Here is a 17,167-nt window from a genome sequence, read left to right as displayed (position 1 = left end):
GGGTGCTGACTTTTTTTTTCTTTTTTTCTCTTTCTTTTTTTTATTATATATTTTCTTTATTTACATTTCGAATGTTATCCTCTGCCCCCCTCCCCCTGCTCACCAACCCACCCACTCCCATTTTTGTGTCTTGGTATTCTCCTAGACTGGGGCATAGAACCTTTTCAGGGTCAAGGGTCTCTCCTCCCACTGATGTCCAAGCAGGCCATCCTCTACTTCATATGCAGCTGGAGCCATGGGTCCCCCATGTGTACTCTTTGGTTGGTAGTTTAGTCCCTGGGAGCTCTGGGGGTACTGGTTGGTTCATATTGTTGCTCCTTCTTTGGGGCTGAAAGCTTCTTCAGCTCCTTGGGTCCTTTCTCCAAGATATAATTCAGAGACCATACGAAGCTCTAGAAAAAGAAAGACCAAAATATGGATACTTTGGTCCTTCTTAGAAGGGGGAACAAAATACCCATGGGATGAGGGAGAAACAGAGACACAGTGTGGAGCAGAGACTGATGAAAAGGATATCCAGACCCCACCTGGGGATCCACCTCATATACTGTCACCAAACCGAGAAACAAATGTGGATGCCAACAATCCCTTGCTGACAGGAGCCTGATACAGCTGTCTCCCTAGAGATTCTGCCAAAATACAGAAGTGGGTGCTCTCAGCCAACCATTGGACTAAGCACAGGGTCCCTGATGGAGTGGGCCCACTTTTTGCAGAGAGATTCCATCCGCTTTACCTTAAAACTTCTACTGCGTGGAATCCATCTGGAATAGATTTCTGATCTCAGAGTGCGTAGTAATGAGCAAGGGTTCATAAGAACCATGGGTCTGTCTTTCCCCTCTCTGTCAAACTTGTGCTCTGGGATTCAGCTTTCTTTGAGGTGAAGGGGCAAATTGACAATTGGCACCTTGAGTAATCCTCCCTGGGGTCATTTCCCTCTGGCTAGCCCACTTCCCATCACTGACACACAAGCATTCCACAGGCATCATCCCTTGGCTGCGGGACAAAACTGGAAATCAGGCTCAACTTCCCAACTCCCGGGAAATTCCTCTTGGGACACATTGAGCGCGGGGGCGGGATGGGCCACTGACACACATCACATGAATCAGCCACGTTTGGAGCTCCGCCCCTGTTGGGGGTCCAGGGGTGGCTTAAAGGCCGCTCTTCTGTGAGCAGGCAACTAGCACTCTCCTCCCTGCCCGCGTCCAGGGAGCCACAGCACCACCGGGCACTATGGACCCCGCTACTTCCCTGCGACTGTGGAATCTGCCGCTACTCCTGGTGGGCTCTGCTCTTGGCCTCGCTTCAGTGTCTGCCCAAGGTATCCGCCCAGGATCCCCCTTGCCCTTTTTTGTTGCCTTCCAGACACCCGCTTCCTTGCTAGGCAGTCTTTAGGTCCCTGGCGCCGCCCAAGGGGGAAGTCACTCCCTAGTTGGTTCAGAAACTTCTGTGGAGAGCTCTGGGGTCAGATCTTCCAGTCCCTGCTAGGCACCAAATCTGACCGTCTCCCTTGTTTCATTCCTTCTGGCCATTTTACAGGGAATAATCTAGAGATCTGCCTCTTGCCCTTGGACGTGGGACCTTGTCAGGCCTTTATCCCCAGATTCTACTATGACAGGGACCAGCAGAAGTGCCGCAGATTCAAGTATGGAGGCTGCCTGGGCAATGCAAACAACTTCCACAGTCGGGAACTCTGTGAACACACTTGTGGAAATATCGAGAGTAAGTGTTCCGTGTTGCACAGAACTCAGCCCGCAGCTGCCGGAAGGGGCGGGTCAGAGTTTGTACCTACCTCCCACAGGATTGCTTTGAAGTTTCTCCAAAGGAACTCCAAATCTACAACCACTAACAGTTTATTTCAATACCAGATACCATTGCAGCTCAGTGCCTGAGTGAACTTTGGGAAAGATGCCATGCGTTCACCTCAGGCCACAATAAATGCATGGGGCACGGGTACTCTTCTGCATCTGTCATTAGTTCCAGAAATACTGTCTTAGAGACCACTGTTGCCTCCTGTCTATTACCCATCCATAGGGAATGCTTTTTTATTGGTTATTTTTTTGAAGTGTTATTTAGCTCATTATCCGATTTTTCTTTTGTAACCAGACACTTGGATTAGTGTAGACATATAGATAGCCAACCTTCACGAGTGTCTGTTTTCTTTTACTTTGCCATTTTACATTTACATCTATTAAAGATGGTGTGGGGCTTTGGCCACCAAGAAACTCAGCCAGGAAGAAACGTGTACTGGTGGGAATAACCTTTCCTACAGAAACAGAGAGCAAGCAGCCTTTCTGTGGAATTTGAAACCTGTATCACTGGTTTCAAACCTGCTCACTCTATCAAAAGCTTACCTTCAGATGAATGGGAGAATTTTGGAGTTCACTATTCCAGTATGAAATAAGGTTATTAGCCCCCAGCAGTTTCAGAAATGATGGTAATGTTTCAGAAGTACTACTAGGAAAGCCGCTTTGGTTTTTATTAGCATCTTATTAGTTTCTTGGGTGAGCATACCCAATGGTGGGCTTTATTGGGCTCATTCGAACAAGCATATCTCTGTGAGTTCTCACCTTCCTTCTGCACCTTGCTTATCCCTTGTCCCTTTTTGCTGGTCCTTATAGCCAGGTAATCACACCTTCCCGTCTCATGCTGCGTGCTTCCAGGTAGCCACACCTTCAGCTCTCATTACGCATGTGCTTTGTGAACTCTTTGTCCCTCTCCCCACATCTATGTCCTCCCGCACCTCACTCATCCACCTTTTTACTTCCATCATACATACACTTTAAGCTAGAGTGCTTAAGAGAGTCAGTGAGAGCTGTTTGTCCTTCTGAGTGTTGCGTGTTTTGTTTTTCATGACATTCTCCGGTTTCGCACATTTCCCTAGAAACACTGCGACTTCATCTTTACCTTCATCTGAAAAGCATTCCATGGTACATTCAGCCATATTTATTTTAAAATCTATCTGTTATTGGGCAACTAGGGTGTCTCCATTCTTCAGCTCTTGTGCAGATATTTCTGTGATGTGTACACTGAGGGCTCTTTAGCTACATCTTTGACTTGGATAGAACTGGGTGGTGTGATAGAACTATTCTACTTTCGGAAGACCTTCCCTGATGACGACCATAGTGGTTACACCCATGTACTTTCTTATCGAGAGTGGATAAGGATTTATTCTTCTTGTTCCAACTCCTCACTAAGCTTGTTTCTGTCCTTCATAATAACCAAAGAAGATTAGTTTGAATAACGTGTTTATTTGCTTCCCCCCTCCCCAGAAGTTCCTCGAGTTTGTCGACTAGAACTCAGAACGTATCCATGTGATAAGCCCCATATACAGTTTTTCTTCAACCTGAATACCATGACGTGTGAGCCCCTTGGGCCCGGTCTGTGTAGCAATACTATGAACGTGTTCTCCGAGGAAGCTACATGTAAGGACTTATGTGAGCCAAGGAGAAGTAGTAAGTACTTTCATTGTGGTACTTCTATTTCAAGTTTTCATTTAAATTTTTTATATGAAGATCAATAATTTGATTTGAAATTAATATTGTTTGTACGCTGGTGATTACACTATTATGTGATGTAGTGTGCGTCTGCATGACTGCATGCCTTTGTGTGTGCGTATGTGTGTGTATTGACTTTAGTAACGTCTGCCCTATAGGAGGCAACATGTCCTTATTTTTCCATGTATGGGTACAAGCTAAAGGTTGATAATGCGCAAAATTCTCAAGGCCAGACTGTGACAAAGTTATTAGCAAAAAAAAAAAATGCTACTTTTTCCCTTGTTCCTAGAGAACATCAATTGAGGATCTCTAATTAGAAACTCTGTAATGTGAAAACTCAAAATCAGAAACTTGTAAGCACAAACCTTGCTTCCCAAATGGAAGTTTTCACACTTGACCTCAGCTGATGGATAGCAGTAAAAAAAAAAGCAGGTGTACTAATATTTTTGTGTTACATTATCTTCAAGCCCTGCATAGAAGATGTATATGAAACACTATGAACTTCTTATTTAGAATTGCATCCCAGCACCCCATCTGCAAGATACCTCATTATATAAAAACAAATGTTTCAGAATTTGGAAAACCATGAAATGTGAAGCACTGTTGGTCCCAAGTACTGTTTAGATTAGTGTAGATTCATATTGTATTATCCATGTCTTCAATTTATACATAAAATGTAGAGGAAGGGGTCTAATGGATGGTGAGGGACATAACACTTTTTCTCGTGGTGTGTGTGTGTGTGTGTGTGTGTGTGTGTGTGTGTGTAAATAGGGAGCAGGAATATTGGAACATGTAGGGTTAAGACCTTGGTTAAATTTCTCTATTTTTTGGTAATTATATCACAAAAATATTCTGTCCTTCTCTCTTTTCCCCATCTCTTCAGCCGGGTTCACCAGATGTAGCAGAGATACACAAATTTAAAAAAAAAATGTAATCATGACATCTCCTTTGGCAAAGAGTTTGGGAAAGCTGTGTTGCTGTACTGTGTTGGGCATGCATAATCAAATACTGAATGTATGTAGGTGATGGCACTAGCCCAAGAATGTTAAATATGCCACGTACTATCCTCTGAAACTTAAGTGCATTTTAGGATGTCCAACTGGAGGCTTAATTTCTTTTTACATAGAAAAGTGTGTAAATACACAGGTTTAGAAGGCATTACTTTAGCTTATAAAATTGAGGAGGGGCTGACTAGAGTGGGGAATGATATAAACATAGAACATAGGACACACATGCATACACAGACACATACACACATACTTACACACATGTACATATACATGCACACATATGCACACCCACACATGTGAACACACGCACATACTCACACGCACACATGTAAAAGTTTAAATTCTTAATTTCATAAAAAATAGAACAATCAAAATAGAGCAGGTAAGCTTCCCTTTCCCTGTGACATGAGACAGACCTGTTTCGAATGGTTCAGTATTTTGTATTCAGAATGAGGTCTCTGTGAGATTTTTCTCCAGCTAGACTCCATTGGGCGTCACTGTCTCTTAGTCTGGTATTAACAGTATTTCTAATTTCTTTTTCTTTTTCATAAAGTTCCATCATTTTGCTCCAGCCCAAAGGATGAAGGTCTGTGTTCTGCCAATGTGACCCGCTATTATTTTAATTCAAGAAACAAAACATGTGAGACCTTCACCTATACTGGCTGTGGTGGGAATGAAAATAACTTTTATTATCTGGATGCTTGTGACCGCGCTTGCATTAAAGGTAATAAAGCTTTTCTTTTTCAGTCATCAAGCAAAGAAAATGAATAATTCCAAAGGCAAATACTACTTTCTGTATTCATTTTATGAGTGCCAAATGGCCACTTCTATGTTAATCCTACAAATCTAACAGCTTGGTGTGTGCTGCCTTGATTTCTCAGACAGCAGGCATATACTGTCTGGCTGTAGGAGACAGTAGTCACAGCTTCAGTTTCACCTGTAGAACAGTAGCAGCTGAGTGCCTCAGGGCTTTATAATCTAGTTAGATGAAATGAGGTAAGATCAAAAGTATGCTAGAAAAGTTGATTTAAAGTGATTGTCAGACTGAAGCCATATGATAATTGTTATTTTGTTGTCTTTAGGCTGGAAGAAGCCCAAGAGAAGGAAGATAGGTGATTTCCGGCCCAGATTTCGGAAGCTTCTTTCGTAAGCATTTTTCTCATACTTAAGGAAACAAATCATTGGTAATCTGCTCCTCTGATTTTACTGATGCGTTACTTTTTTTTTAACCTGTGTGTTTTTATTCACACCAAGCTGCTTTCCAAATGTGAAATCATCATTTTCAATGTACTGTTCAAATGTTTAGAGACTGAATCCTTGCAGTGTCTCAGATATGAATGTGAACATGACTTGATCAACCTCTTGCGATAGCTAGTACTAATTTAAGAAGACAATGGTTATTAAAATAACAGAAGACAATTTAAGTGTGCAAATTTAACTTATATGAGCATCATCGAGAGCGGCAAAAGCATTGCATTACAAACTTAAAAGTTTAAATTAAATTTTAGGCTCCAGGAAACAAGTAGCCGATTTATGAACACTTTATTCAATCATTCCACTGGGTATTACTTACAACTTGCCAAGCATCCTTGCATTTATTTCTTGCCAGATTGCAATATTATGAAGAAGGAGAGTTATTTCAAAGGTATAATTATTATTGGATAAATCAAAAATGTTGGAGATTTATGAAAAAGAAAATGTTTTGCCTAGAAAAGAATCATTATATATTTAATTCTGTGTTTACTTTTCCATATTTGACAAATAAAATCTTCTTTGGCCATGTGCATTACATTATTCCCTCAGACAAAATGTTTTGGAGAACAGAAATTTCTGGATCTTTCGTACTATGTAAGATGTATCCTGCACCAAAATGCATGTATGATTTAACTTGAATTTCACAAATAAATTCTTTTTTAAAAGTGGTTATTACAATAAGATAGTGTTTTTCTTTCTCTGTAAAAGGAAAAATGAAGAAAAGAACTGAATCTATCAGTTTAGTAAATTTAACATTTAAAAGTAACTGTTTTACAAAATTACAAGTACATCCACTCTTCGCCTGAGAAGACACTCATCTGAAAACCTATCATGGTTCTTTAAAAACAGGGGTGTGTTTGAGGACATTGACTGAGGCAGAAAACTGGAAACAAACCATATGTGGGAATGAGATGTGTGCATATAATCAGACCCAGAAAGACAGTGAGCAAATGGGACCAGGGCAGCAAGAATAAACACACATACTCGTGGATATTATGGAGGACATTGACATATTACATTGAGAGAAACTTGGAAGAGGATGGTGGCAAAAAGGAGTTAATGGATATGGGACAAGATTAGATAAATGAGTCATACAATTTTGACTTTGGAAACGTTATTATATTTTGCATACGTTTAAATAAGTTGAAGGAAAGAAATTAAGCACTATTTGAACAACACCAAAAAAAAAAAAAAAAAAATGGTGCTGGGGACCCAAGGAGCTGCTGAGTAGTAGAATATGAGTCTTAAGTTCAGTGGCTTTCAGAACCAGCACGTGGCCAAAAATCTCCAGAAATAAACAACCCAGGGGTCTAAAAATTCTAAAGAAATCAGAAACGGCATTAAAAAGTACTCTAATTGTGATTGGTTATTGCTCAGCCACAGTCCCTATTCTGAACCTACGATGTATGGGATATTTCATGGCACTATATATCAAATGAAATTGGAGACATCTCTGGAGTCAAGGATTTTAGTTTCAAGAGAAATAATATATAGAAACATACATTTTTTGAGAATAAAAATAGAAATCTTCAAAACCTTAAGCTTGGATTAGAAATATTAGTATGAGAACAGACCACGTGTTTCTCAGGATATACGTTCTTTCCCTTCTCCCACTGAAACTTCTTAAAGCTATGACAACTGCCTTGCACTAAGTACCATTGATCTTCACTCATGTTCTCCTATTCATATATGTTATTAACAAGAGTCAGTTCCCTTCCAAGTCCCCAAACCTAAATCTGACCCAAGAACTATTCAGAGGAACCTGGGCAACACTGTTCTAAAATTCAAGAAGCAGCCAAAGGCTGCTGAGTTAGGGTAGATAGACAGGAGAGTGACATTAAGTAGCCCACACTGACAATATGAACATCAAAGTAAATAAGGATCTAGGTACATAGACATATATAAATGTATAGGACCTGTACATCTATCATACACACACAGGCACACACACACACACACACACACACACAATCACTCATGTGCACACACAATCACACAGTCACATACAAATATGCACTCACACATATAAACACACACACAATCACTCATGTGCACACACAATGACACACACACACACACACACACACACACAACGAGGCCTTTAGCCAAGATCCTAGACCTTGCAAACAAATTTCCATATTGGAAGGAAATATGATGAGCATCTAAGTCCTCAGAAGCCAAGGAAAGTCTTCAACCAAATCCGGTGTTTTATGAAATGGTTTCATCTGTTGGTCACATTTTTTTCAGGGCTAGGAAATGCAATCTGTGCCTTAGCAACAAGAGAAAGTAACATGCTATTAAAAAGTTTAATTTAAATAAACAGCCTGGGTTTGGAACTCCTCGGTGGCTATAGGCAATGAAGATAAACAGAGTTGTTTGTGCTCTGGGATTACAGACTAAGTAATTCAGAGCCTTTAGGAATTCTGGAAGCTCCTAGATTCTCCACAGGAAAATTAAATATATTTGCTGTCATTGCTACCTGGGGTGGTTTGAATATGCTTGGCACAGGAAGTGGTACTATTTGGAGGTGTGGCCCTGTTGGAGTAGGTGTGGCCTTGTGGAGGAAGTGTGTGATTATAGAAGTGGGCTTTGAGAACTGGCTTCTGGCTGCTTGAGGAAGCCAGTCTTCTCCTGTATGCCTTCAGATGAAGATGTAGAATTCTCAGCTCTGCCTGCACCATGCCTACCTAGACACTGCCATGTTCCAACCTTGATGATAATGGACTGAACCTCTGATCTGTAAGTCAGCCCCAATTATATGTTGTCCTTGGTCATGGTGTCTCTTCACAGCAATGAAAATCCTAACTAAGACACTACCCTACAGTCAAACTCCTTAGGAGATCGTGGACCCAATTCAGCCTATGTACAGACATCGGTTCAGCATTGGTCAGAAGTAGAACTTCCACCACAGCCATTGTGAAAGCTCAGGCCCCTACCATTTCATTAAACACATGTCAAGTACAACTACTGTTTCCCAATTAAGCATTAAGAGTTCAGTAATTTTAAATTGGAAAACAAGAAAGATATAGTTAAATTAGTCATGGAACATCTTCCAGAAAAGGGAAATTCCTTCTTACCACTGACTGTCAGCCTGAGAAAAATTCTGTTAGTGTTTTCATCAGACAGATGGATTCAAATGATTGTCTCCTTCTGTAACACAAAACACACATGCATGCACACACTCCCAGACACACAAACACAAAACATACACACATGTACATGTACCCAGGCACACATAAACAGGTGTTTATTTAAAGTATTCTTTAATAGGACTCCTATCTCCCTTATCACAAGCATTGTATCAACCATGGAAACTGAAACACAGCTTCAAATTCCCTGTGCTGTGCTAACCCTAGGTGTCCATCTTGCCTCCAAGCCTTGTAGACCATTAGCTGGTGATCTAATCCAGTAACGGCTATCTTTTCATGTCTGTTCTTGGGCTGTAAAAATCCCTGAGATGGTGCATCAGGGTTAAATCTATAGAATGATCCTGAAAAGCAGATACTAAGCAAATTTACCCAAATGATGTCTGCTAATCCTCTTTCAACCAGATGAACTCCATTATGGTGACAAGACTTGATCTTTACAAGCTTCTGCTTCTTTGAAAATGTGTCTTTTGAAAATAAAAATGAGAAATCATACAAAAGTACCAAATTACACAGTAACTATGTACTAGGTTATGCTAGAGTATGTGGAGAGAAGCAGACATGAGAGTCAGAATCATTTAGAATAATTCCCATATCCTTCAGTCTCATAGTCACTCATAACTACCAATTATATATATATTTAAGTTTGTTATGACCATTCTTCTTTACGATTTCAAAACATTTGTTCCCATCCTGCTGAGGCCTGCTCCAAATCCAATTATCCACACTAATGCCATGGCCCTTTCAACAGGTAAAATGTCTGGTCAGGCCATTCATTTGTTGAAAGTCTAAAATGTTTTTCTATTATATTAAATCATTGTGTGGGTGTGTGCATGCATGTGCTGTTCATATAACTTTATGTGACTATTTACATGTGTGCATGCAAGCGTATTGCAGGACAGAGGTTGACAACACATCTTTTTTTGGCCACTCTCCACCTTACTTTTTTGAGAGAGGATCTTTTCCTGAAGTGCATAAATTGGGATAAGCTGACTGACCAATGAGCTCCAGATATCAACTTGTCTCTGTAGACACACACACACACACACACACACATGCATACACACACATATTCTGTTTTTACCCACGCATGCTACTTCACACAGCTTTAACGTGGGTGCTGAATTCAAGTCTTTATGTTTGCCCAGCCAACACGTGACCCATGGGCCATCTCCTCAGTCTAGTTTCCCTCGTGAGTCTTTATACCAGTGTCCAGGTCATTACTGTGTTGCTTTTGAATAAAGAGTCTTGTATCCTAAACATATTCTTCTCAATTCTGTCTTCACCTCCAACCATAATTCAGCAGCACTGAATTATCTGAAATTTGAAAGCATGCCATAGAGCCTAGGCTTTATAGGGTGCAGTTCTCAGATTTTATGTATGATTATGATTATGTGTTGCATATCCAGGGGTTTTGATCTAGGGGGGTTGCAATGGCATTTACAGATGGACATGAATCCTGACAGCTCAGTCTGTTATACGATGGTGCCAATAAAGATGCACATGGTGGTCAAGGGCTCTGAAAGGTTAGGAAGGATCCTTGAAAAAGCTTTGAGAAATACTCTTATGTTCTACTACACATTTTCTTTCAAGAGTTATCCTCTTTTCACATAGACATGTCATAAACTGGCTCTTCTCTGAATTGCCAAATAAACCCTAGACCTCTTCAAGGAGGTTTGATCGATGGTCCCAAGAATTTCAATAATGACAAATTTCTAGTTACACTAATACTGCTTTGAATTATTTTCCTAACAGTTCTATTAAGGAATAGAAAATTAATAGATTTTTAAAGTTTTCAAATGTATTATCATATTCCTGGTATAGTATGTAGAAAATAAAAAACAAAGATATAAACAAAGCAATACAGACTCTCACCAAGTGATTAAGATATACATTCAATTTCTTGAGGTAGAAATCACTGAGTGAAGAGCTACTTGACTTTGTTCAGGTGCACTGATAAATTACATTGGTTTGTTTCCAACTACAGTTGTTCAAATATGAGAAATACTGTGGCCATAGGAAAAATACATCACTCCCCTTTGGTAAAATGGCTTTTTAATTGCTGTTTTAATTGCTGCTTCCAAAATCATTACAAAGGTCAAACTTGTTTCTATATAAATTTAAGATGTGTAGCCTAATGTTTTTATATAGATATCCTTAAATGATTACCATAGATTATCAACTTACCATAGCTATCACCTTCCATTGTTAACTTCCTTTTCTGGTTAAAAAAAAAAAATCCAAAATCAGTTGTCTTAGCCTATTTTCAACACACAATGCTAACTGTAATCCTTTTGACATATATTAGATCTATCCTGGCTTTTTTTTTATCCCACTTAACTGTAAGTTAGCACTTTCTGTTTAATGTCTTTCCATTTCCTTTCCTTTATCCCTACCTATCACAGTCTGGATTATACTTATGTTGCCATTTGCCAATATATGTGTCCATATAGTAATTTTCTTTCTGCATTTCCCTGACTTACATCCTCTAAGACATTCCATAGTGTTGCCAATAGCAGTGTCTCCATATCCAGAGCTGAGTATCATATTAGGTAGATAAATAAATTATAGATAATAGATAGATGATATATAATAGATTATAAATAACTAGATAATAGATAGGTAGGTAGGTAGATAGATAGATAGATAGATAGATAGATAGACAGACAGACATTCACAATTTCATCACTCATCAGTTAGTGAACATTTGTATAATTTCCATGGATTGGCTGCTGTGTACAATGCTGCAGTGCACAGGACTGTGCAGATGTGTCTGTGTGAGAGCATATCAAGAAGGATACTTGTAGTTTTATTTTCAGTTTCTTTGAAGAAGAAACTCCCTCCATCCTGTTCTCCACAATGATTTCACTCACACATATTCCCAGGGTGTGTTAGGGTTCCCTTTTCCTTGCCCTTTCCATGAATTGAATTTACCTTTTCTGGACGTTTAGGTAACAGGTAGAAGGTGGGAACATGGTGATTGCTCACTGTGGTTTTCATGGTCTTGTCCTCCTTAAAGAGCAATCAGAATATCTTTTCACTTTGCTGTTGACTGTTTCATAGCTGATTGGAAAAATATTTATTCAGGGTTCTTGCCCACTTTAGTTTTGCTCTTGAGTTATATGTTCTTCCATGAGGTTTGGATACTGACCCTTAGCAGACATGTAATACACATTGATTTTCTCCCAACTCATGGGATGGCATTTCATTTGCCCATTGTTTCCTTTGCTGTGCATAAATGTTTCCGTTTGATCCAGTCCTGATTGTCCGACTCATTCATTTTCTTCTTTTACTGATTGAGTTTCAGGGGTGGTATCCAAGAAATCATTGCTGTGTCCATCTCCAAGGACTCAATCTTCAAGTTGAGATCACCCAACCTCTGTGTTTCTCCTCAAAATTTTCTCTCTCTCTCTCTCTCTCTCTCTCTCTCTCTCTCTCTCTCTCTCTCTCTCTCTCTGTGTGTGTGTGTGTGTGTGTGTGTGTGTGTGTGTGCGCATAAGCACATGTCTACGTATGGAATCCAGCAGACAGAGGGTGCCTTCCTTAATGTGTGTGTATTGTTTGAGACAGATTCTCTCACTGAACCTGGATATCACCCTTCTTCCCCTCACTGTCCTCAGCAACCCCTCCCCAGGACTCTACACCTGACATGAAATAACTAAACCTCTCCCATCCTGAAGCCCTCCAATAGCTGTCTTTCTCATCCACCAGACTGAAGACTTCATAGTGAAACTGTCATTATCTTGAAAAGAGGACAGTTATGTGTGCTTCAACAGCTCCTTTTTCACTCTTTACTTCTGTTCTTCAGTTAAATGTAAATTGAGGTTTATGGTTTTTCTCTACTCCGTTTTCACCCAAGATTAGGTTACAAGTGACTTCATTAGATCTCATTATGAATCTTGTAATATGGCAGGGACATGAAGAGATTATTTATATATGTACTGAATATCACCCTAGAGAAAATGGGTGTCTCATACAATTTGTTAAAATTAAAATAATCTTTATTTTAAAGACCATGTGTGGATCAATTTTCTTTTTATCATTTTTTAGGTTAATCTGACTTTATATTCACACCTCTGAATGCATACAGACTAGAAAAGGTATATCCACACAGCCTTTAGAGCTTAAGCTCCTTAACCCATACATGCGTTTGTAACCTTAGCTTCCCCAGTATTTGATGTTAATAGATTCTTTAGCAAAGGCACAAATCGATATGACCCTGGAAAAGAGGTCTGCAGCAGAGCCCAGCTGCTCCCCTTTGAGTCTGAAATGGATGTTAATCTTATATTAATCTTATGTCATTTGCTTAGAAGGCTTTTTTCTTGTTTGCTACTGGAGAGGGGCGCCCTCTGTTCTTTCCATCTCTTGGGAATATTTCCTCCAAATCATAGCACTGTAATTGTCCCAACAAATTCATAGTCTATCACGCTTTTTAAAGTTAATCTTCTAGGTAACCTTACTTACAATTTTTACACAGAGAAGTGGCTCATTCCTAATTGTTAATTTCAAGAATATATTCTCAGCCCTTTGTTACTTGAGCATATTAGAGGAACAAGAATACTGTTATAACCGAAGTTTAACCCTTACATGCTGAAAAAAACCTCTGCTTCAAAGTGTCTACATTTTAGATGAATATATAAGCAAAATTATGTCTCCTTAATCACTTTCCTGCCCCTATGCAGAATGGGGCTGTTTTGTTCAGTCACTGGCACAAACTGTCTTTCAATGGTGCATAGGTCTACATGGAACATAGAATTTGTAGTACAGGAGGCAAGATTCATATGTAATTCAGACACAGCTATGTCTTTTTAACTCACCCATGACCAGCTTATTCAGAGAGGATTCTGGGAGCTCTTTCTAAAAGAAATAAGATGTATTTTAATCTCAGACTATTATGCTTGTTTTTTTGCCAGTGTGAGTAGATTTCTGTGACCCACATTTTATTGAAATGCCCCATAGGAGTACAATGCTGGCCGAACTCTTTCCTTATGTTGAGCTTCTATCCTATATCCTAGGCATGGCCTCCAAATCCATGCACCGTTTCCAGAGTTTTCAACCTTAAAGCATTTTTTAAAGTTCTGAATGATCCCATCTCTGTTTAAAAGGAAAGGAATAAATGACACAAACATGCTTCTGTGTAGGACATGACTACTCAAATGTTTTGGGTTGAAAACTTTTAAAAAATGTTATTGTTTCGTGATACAGTCCTTACTCCCCTGTGCTCAAACATGAATTGTCAAAAAGGGAACACTTCTGGTGTACTCACTTTGTGTCAGACAAGCATTAAGCCTTTCCATCAGTCATAATAATGCTGCAGCTACTTCTAAAAAATTGCAAATAGTGATATGTCTCCATGTTATTAATATGAAACTTCTCATTTTTCTCCTTTCTTGTTCTATTGCCTGCCAAGACGATCCAGACAAAATACCACACACTTAGTGAAGAATAATTATTTATTTATTTATTTATTTATTTATTTATTTATTTATTTTTTTATTTATTTAATATTGGATATTTTCTTTTTTCACATTCCAAATATTATCCCTTTTTCTGGTTTCCCCCCCCCACAAACCCCTTCTATCCACCCCCCTGCTTCTATGAGAGTGCTCCCCCATGCACCCACTCCCTCCTCCCTGCCCTGGCATTCCCCTACACTGGGGCATCGAGCCTTCACAGGACCAAGGGGCTCTCCTCCCATTGATTCCAACAAGGCCATCCTCTGCTACATATGGAGTTGGAACCGTGGGTCCCTCCATGTGTACTCTAGCTTTTATGAACATTATTTCTCTTTCTCATAGTCCAGGAGGTCTCTTGAACATAGGTTTGAGGTAAGTATTGTTTATCAGATTAATGCAATATAAAATTCTTTTTTTAATTTAGTAGGAAATTTACCCCAAATAACATACAGATTATGGGCTTATTTGGAAATCTGTGGGCAAAACGATCATATTTTATTCTCTTATTTTTACCCTTTGGAATAAAAGGATCAGATTACTCAAAATGAATGTGTATACAAATTCTGAAAATGTAAAACTTGCACAAACATTAGAACTTTTAATATAATAGTTGGACAATGAGATTTCACCTCACACCAGTCAGAATGGCTAAGGTCAAAAAATCAGGAGACAGCAGGTGTTGTGGAGAGGATGTGGAGAAAGAGGAACACTTCTCCACTGCTGGTGGGATTGCAAGATGGTACAACCATTTTGGAAATCAGTCTGGTGGTTTCTCAGAAATCTGGGCATAACACTTCCGGAGGACCCTGCTATACCACTCCTGGGCATATACCCAGAGGATTCCTCAGCATGCAATAAGGACACATGCTCCACTATGTTCATAGCAGCCCTATTTATAGTAGTCAGAAGCTGGAAAGAACCCAGGTGTCTCTCAATGGAGGAATAGATACAAAAATGTGGTATGTTTACACAATGACATACTATTCAGCCATTAGAAACAATGAATTCATGAAATTCTTAGACAAATGGATGGAGCTGGAGAACATCATACTAAGTGAGGTAACCCAGCCTCAGAAAATCAATTATGGTATGCACTCACTGATATTAGCCCAGAAACGTTGAATACCCAAGACATAATCTACATATTAAATGATGTCCAAGAAGAACAGAGGAGTGGCCCCTGGTTCTGGAAAAACTCAGTGCAGCAGTGTAGGGGAAACCAGAACAGGGAAGTGGGAAGGGGTACATGGGAGAACAGGGGGAGGAAAGAGGGCTTATGGGACTTTCAGGGTGTGGGGAGCCAGATAAAGAATATATCGAATTAAAAAAAAAAGCAATAGTTGGACTGATTAGTTTTCTGCCGGTGTTAGTTGAACTAGGGTTCCCTTGGGACAAGGGTACCAGCACTGAGAAAACACCTCTATCAGATTGGCCTGCAGGGTCAACACAATGATTTCAGTTTGAGCTACAAGGTGAGTACAGTCATTGATGTTGGAGGACCCAGCCCACAGTTGTCCACAAAACCCCAGCAAAGAAGGTCCTGGGCAGTCTAAGCAAGATAGCTGAATGTGAGCTTGAGGAACCAGTCAGCAATGAGAATTCTTCCATGTCCTCTGCTTCGGCATCTGTGCCTAGGTTCCTGCCTTGGTTGTTCTGCTTTGACTGCCCTTCACTATAGATCGCAACCTGTAAGAGAAAATAAGTCATTTACTCTGCAAGTAGCTTTTGGTCATGGCCTCCATCACAGCAATAGGAAACAAAGTAAGACAGGTTGGTTTTTATTTTTTAATTTTTGAAGGAATTTTCCAATAACCTGAATTTTTTCCCCATCCAAACATCCTATTTAATGTTGCCATTATTGTGATGACAGACAAAAATATGCTGAAATATTCCATCTTTTATTATGATCTGGGATTATATATAATTTCTTATTTGAATTTTTTGTTTTTTAATAATTTACACATAGACTTTTATGGAGTTCTGACACAGATGCCCATCCCTTCTTTTAAGGCTCTTGATTGAAGTATTCTATCTTAGCTGCCATTCCTCGATTTTATATCAAATTTAAAATGGCATACCTTTAAAACTAACATTTAATATTAAGATGTCATTTACTTATTATATGTAATTACACTGTAGCTGTCCCTAGACACACCAGAAGAGAGCATCAGATCTCTCTACAGATGGTTGTAAGCCACCATGTGACCATGTGGTTGCTGGGATTTGAACTCAGGACCTTCGGATGAGCAGTCAGTGCTCTCAACCACTGAGCCATCTCTCCAGACCCTCATTTACTTTGTTAAACATTAAAATAAACAGACATTTAATTAAATGTGATCCCACTGTGCCTTTTTGCATCTTAATAAATTCCTTAATTTTTTTTTAAACATGTAAAGTCCTTTCTGGCCCTGATAAGTGGTTTTAGTAGTATTAAAATTCAGTGTTGTTAAGGTTTTCTTTATTTTCTTTTTTATGTACTTGTGAATACTTTTGTTACTCTTTGAAGGAATCCTCAACATGAACAAGTAATTAGATTTATTTTACCCACAGTTCCTAAAGAACTGTGTAGTTTAACTATTGCTGTGAATAAATAGATATTTGTTTCATGGGTTGTGTTATGGTGCTGTGTGAACACCTTCCAAAATTGAGTTGGACTTTTTCCTCTCCTTTCCTCGGGGCACTGTGTTATTTGCCATGAACGTCAGGAACCTGCTGTGCACACTTTTGACCAGATTGCATCTCTCTGATAGATTCCTCTTCCTGTTACTGTGTTCTCTCTTTGTTCTGAAGTCTACTTATCACACATCAAT

At 39.3% G+C, this 17,167-nt stretch overlaps 1 protein-coding gene across 1 annotated transcript; it reads left to right on the top strand.

Annotated features, from left to right (window-relative positions):
* The first annotated feature begins 1,099 nt into the window (after positions 1–1,099).
* On the top strand, positions 1,100–6,419 carry Tfpi2 (tissue factor pathway inhibitor 2). The gene is made up of 5 exons (XM_052172420.1): positions 1,100–1,315; positions 1,534–1,716; positions 3,267–3,449; positions 5,055–5,225; positions 5,584–6,419. The coding sequence occupies exons 1-5, from the start codon at positions 1,228–1,230 to the stop codon at positions 5,649–5,651; spliced, it is 693 nt and encodes a 230-aa protein (XP_052028380.1). The 5' UTR covers positions 1,100–1,227; the 3' UTR covers positions 5,652–6,419.
* Positions 6,420–17,167: the final 10,748 nt, after the last annotated feature.

Source organism: Apodemus sylvaticus, chromosome 2, assembly GCF_947179515.1.
Source record: "Apodemus sylvaticus chromosome 2, mApoSyl1.1, whole genome shotgun sequence".
Taxonomy (NCBI): Eukaryota; Metazoa; Chordata; class Mammalia; order Rodentia; family Muridae; genus Apodemus; species Apodemus sylvaticus.
The sequence above is the reverse complement of the archived record's forward strand: the minus strand, read 5'-3'. Positions and strand labels throughout refer to the sequence as shown.

Bases quoted from the DNA above. Each gene is read 5' to 3' on its own strand.
- Tfpi2 (XM_052172420.1), top strand. From the start codon at position 1,228: ATGGACCCCGCTACTTCCCTGCGACTGTGGAATCTGCCGCTACTCCTG. The intron at 1,316-1,533 runs GTATCCGCCCAG...GCCATTTTACAG, and splicing joins CGCTTCAGTGTCTGCCCAAG to GGAATAATCTAGAGATCTGC. The intron at 1,717-3,266 runs GTAAGTGTTCCG...CCCCCTCCCCAG, and splicing joins CACTTGTGGAAATATCGAGA to AAGTTCCTCGAGTTTGTCGA.